The 2,500-nt window shown below is 33.1% G+C and overlaps 1 protein-coding gene across 1 annotated transcript in view; it reads right to left on the bottom strand.

Moving 5' to 3' along the window:
* Nucleotides 1-1,880: 1,880 nt before the first annotated feature.
* Nucleotides 1,881-2,500, bottom strand: part of LOC125026937 (early nodulin-75-like) — a 2,250-nt gene continuing 1,630 nt past the window's right edge. Inside the window, exon 3 of the mRNA XM_047615541.1 lies at nt 1,881-2,301. Within this exon, the coding sequence (XP_047471497.1) occupies nt 2,011-2,301 (291 nt within the window). The 3' untranslated portion in view covers nt 1,881-2,010. The remainder of the gene's footprint in view (nt 2,302-2,500) is intronic.

Below are 2,500 nucleotides of genomic sequence, written 5' to 3'. Positions count from 1 at the left end.
TATATAGAGAGAGAGAGAGAGAGATGTGCATCTATAAATTTACAAGTCTATCTATATACCTATATATATATATACATAAATATATATGTATAGATGGATATTAATATATACATACACACACCCTATATATTTGTATATATTTACATCTATATATATATATATATATATATATATATATATATGTGTGTGTGTGTGTGTGTGTGTGTGTGTGTGTGTGTGTGCATCTACAAATTTATCTATCTATATATAATTATATATACATAAATAAAAAATATTTATATAGATATGTATATTCATATAACTATACATCCTATATATTTGTATGCACATACACACACACGACATATACATATAAATATATGTGTGTGTGTGTATGTATAATACTTAGAATGAAAGAGAGAAGGAGAGAGAAGTCTGTAGCAATGAATACATGGACACGTTGCATTACTAGTTAGTGTTAGTTTTATTTTTTTTTGTTGCAATGGATATTCTTGGTGTGACAAGCTGTCTGTTTTATTTTATTTTCGATTTTATAAATCAAACGTTTATTGGCTGAATTATTGATTCTGACTGTGCTATATTGATACTGACTATTCTAATAAATTCCTGATGAAGCCACCCCTCTGGCCCCGCCCAAGCTGCACGCACGCAGGACATGGTGCTCCGGAGGCGAAGGTAGAATTAGAATTAAAGGAAGTGCAGGCATTGAAGGAAGGACTGTGCATTCAATACCTACATTTATTACTAGTCTAATTCACATCCTTTATTCTTTTCTTTCATTTTCTTTAATTAAGAGAGCAGCGACGGCGACAATTCGGAGGGATCCTACACGGTCAAGTTTCCTCCCACCTACGTACAGGTCACCTACACCGTCGACGGCAAATCGGGCTTCGTAGCCGAGGTCATTTACGAGATCTATGCTGCTCCTCACCACTTGGGTTGAAGTCGACCCGTTGCAGTTTGAGTCATTAAAAAAATAATGGCTGCCATTATCAGCTCATGTCCTAAATAAGGCCAATATTTTGAATGAAAATAATAAATAAAACAAGTATTACTTTTCTTTGTTCAAATTAGAGAAACGATTACGTTCAGATATTGAAGTTATTATCTTTGTGATATTTTAAAATTCTGTCCAGTGTCTACAAGGATTCGTGTAATCGGGGCTTTGACTCGAAGTAAAATTATTTTCTGGCATTAATTGTCAATTTGCGATTTGAATCACAACGAGTATCACCTCCCAAACCAGATGTAAATCATCTTGATTAATCAACTGTAAATAACTAGATATACAACGCGAAGCTTAATGTAAATAGTAATGAATTCCACTTCCATATTTGAAAGAGGTGATGGTGATGGATTTCGTCTGATCTTGCTTGTTAATGTCACTACTAAAATACTAAATATATTTCTACACACAAACAAACACAAACAGACACATATATGCACATATATAGATATATTCCTTCATATATACACACATACATGTATATATATATATATATATATATATATATATATTATATATATACACACACAGACATATATACGCGCATACATATATAGATATATATACACACATACATGTATATATCTACACAATATACATATAATTTATATGTATGTATATATGTATATAAATGTATACATATACATACACGTACACACACATATATGTTTATATACACATATACACGCACACACACATATATGTAAATATCTATATACATTTATACATATATAATATATAAGTATATATACATACACACATATATATATGCACACACACTCATGTGTACATACGTATATATATAATAGATAAATAAATATGTATATGGGGAGGTCTAGACCTTCCAGTCCCAATAGGAAAAATGACAAATCAGTTTAAAACAGCCAATAACTTTATTTCAGTTCTCTGATTACATCAGGAAATCACTGATGATTGTTAGTCTGTCATTCACATCGTTCATGTTTCTTTTGGTAAGGCTAGAATATTAATACTCTGAGAGAAGCTTATCGAGAATAATGAGGAGCATCATAGATGGAAGGAGGAGATGTAGGAGGAGTAGGAAGAAGATAAGTCTGTCCGTGTGTAGGTTCCTTCGCCTCTCCTTCGTAAGTAACTTCAGCCACGAAACCGGAGTCGCCGTCGACAGTGTAAGTGACTCTCTGGACTCGCGTGTCGGGAAGCAAAACGTTGTAGAATCCCTCGGTCTTTTCTCCGTCACGGTGTTCCTGCATGTTATATTCGTTGCCGGAATAATGGTCGTTTACTTCCCACTCAAACCAGTACTTCGGCTTCTCCTGAGGGTGAGGGACGAGCGGATTCAAATCACTTGACGGTTCTGTTGTCTATACTATCTTATAATCACCATCAACAATACCAATGACGGAGGTAGTAATGGATATCATAGTACTAATAATGACAATGAATATGGCATTCATGATTATATAGATGATAATAATGATAATCTAGATAATAAAAATGATATAGATAATATTG

The sequence above is a fragment of the Penaeus chinensis genome, chromosome 7 (assembly GCF_019202785.1).
Source record: "Penaeus chinensis breed Huanghai No. 1 chromosome 7, ASM1920278v2, whole genome shotgun sequence".
NCBI classification, from domain to species: domain Eukaryota; kingdom Metazoa; phylum Arthropoda; class Malacostraca; order Decapoda; family Penaeidae; genus Penaeus; species Penaeus chinensis.
This window is presented reverse-complemented; position numbering and strand designations above follow the sequence as displayed.